The sequence below is a fragment of the Sinocyclocheilus grahami genome, unplaced genomic scaffold (assembly GCF_001515645.1).
Source record: "Sinocyclocheilus grahami isolate Dianchi unplaced genomic scaffold, SAMN03320097.WGS_v1.1 scaffold203.1, whole genome shotgun sequence".
NCBI classification, from domain to species: Eukaryota; Metazoa; Chordata; class Actinopteri; order Cypriniformes; family Cyprinidae; genus Sinocyclocheilus; species Sinocyclocheilus grahami.
Window position 1 is genome coordinate 1,282,454 of NW_015505382.1, and position 2,053 is coordinate 1,284,506.

At 34.2% G+C, this 2,053-nt stretch overlaps 1 protein-coding gene across 1 annotated transcript in view; it reads right to left on the bottom strand.

Annotated features, from left to right (window-relative positions):
• Positions 1-2,053, bottom strand: part of specc1 (sperm antigen with calponin homology and coiled-coil domains 1) — a 199,801-nt gene that overhangs the window by 104,138 nt on the left and 93,610 nt on the right. The window contains exon 3 of the mRNA XM_016285908.1: positions 1,524-1,659. Coding sequence (XP_016141394.1) covers positions 1,524-1,659 — 136 coding nt within the window. The remainder of the gene's footprint in view (positions 1-1,523; positions 1,660-2,053) is intronic.

A 2,053-nucleotide genomic window follows, 5' to 3' on the forward strand; every position in this document is an offset into this window, starting at 1 on the left:
GTCATTTAAGAGCAGTTCATGACCGCTATAAATTGTAATAATATTTCACAATACTATTGTTTTTACTGTATTTTGCTAAAGTAAACGCAGCTTGGGTGAACATAAGAGACTTCTTTCCGCCCGTTCCATTTTTTTAATACCCATTAATCATTAAAAAAAATACCAATCTTTTAAACTGTTTTGTATTTCAGGTAAAGAACATAGGAATGTTTTAAAAATTATGGGCCACAGAAGATTCTTTTATTCCACATAAATGACACGAGGGTGATGTGAATAATGGCACAATTTGAGGATTTAGGTGAACTATCTCTTTACAAAATAAATAAAAAAGTCCCATATTTCCTAGAGTCATTTTGTCTAGTATGTAACCATGATGATATCAATTATATTCTATCTATTCTATTTTTCATGTCCTCATTCACCTCACTAATTGAGCACATTAGCACCTCCTTTGCCTACAGATAAAACAGCCAGTCGAGCGTCACATGAAGTACAAAGAATTCTGCTACACCCTGGCACTGGTATTGTACCATAGAGCCAGCCAGGCAGCATTCCTGCTCAACACAATGTCTAGCTTGCATCTTTTTTTCCATGTGTGGGAATGTCGATGAAAGAGGAATTATTAATATCAGATTCCATCAGTCCAGTCCAACAAGTTAAATATGCCATCGACCCTAACAATGTTCAAAGAGAACACATGCACTCTACAAAGACACAGTGCCTCATCACATTTAAAACCCTTTTTATGGTTCTGTTTCCATAATCTAATACTGGAGAAAAATCATGTTTTCCATATTATATCAGCTTTGGATTCTGTTTATTTCAGCTGAGAACACAAATCATCTACCTTATTCTTCTACTACTGTCCAAGTCCAATGAGTGTGATCTTTTTTAAATATTGAAGTGCCATCACCTGCATACAACAGAGCCTGTCCATAAACCAAAAGATACATTAAAAAGGAACTCAGAGTCAGAACTAATGCATCGTAGAACAGGAAATGAATCAAAGGGATCTTCATTATCAGAAACCAGTGTCCTGGTGCCCTCTAGAGGTGATCATCTGCACTCACAAAATCTGTGAAGTGATTTCATTCAAAGACATTAAAGGGATAATTCCCTTAATAGCTAATATTTCCTACTCAAAAATGAAAATTCTATCATTATTTACTCATGCTCATGTTGTTTTAAACCTGCATGACTTTCTTTCTTTGGATCATAAAAGAAGTTACAGTTTGGTTACAAACATTCTTAAAAATATATCTTAGTCAAATTTTGGTACAGACTTTGGACATGAAGGTTCTACTGTGCATCTACTGTGTGTAAATATCATTATTGTGAAAAATGGACATTTGAAATATAAAGTATTCAATCCAAACAATACTTCCCATATTAATTAAGATATAAATTAAGAGGTTAAATAAGCATTATTTAAGTAATTGCTGAGTAATTTTATGACTGCACACTATTAGGAAATCTTGCATGACTGTTTTAGTTTTATGAGATTGTAAGATATAAAATCCTACTTGAAGCGCTGCGTGGTCTATTGTCTGAAAGCTCAGAGATGGCTCCTGTGGTGACGGTCTTCTTTATGCGGGACACTGCAGCCACTGAACCCAGAACAGGTTTAGCCAGAGCATCATCACTGCTCGCTCTTTTTATCTATGCACAAAAACATTAGCACTGTCAGTGAATCAGCTGAGAATCTAATTTCCGATTAAATATAATACTTAATACTTTGTGAAATGAAATTACAAATAGAGTTTTGTGACTTTTAATCCATGTCTGTTATCTCAGAGGCCATCTATGAAACTATCTTTTAGCATCATTCGTGCATTTATAATGTACAGTTGTCTAGGATAATGAATCGATATATAGTACCTACTTCTGACCAGCAACAGCAAAGGCAATGCAATGACAACCTCTCTGGATCAGAATAAATAACATGACATTATTCTGGACTCAAAACAATGAATTTAGCCAAAATGTGACAAGTTTGCAATTCTGCCAAATATTTATAAATATGTCAAATATTGACATATTTCACATATGAGGA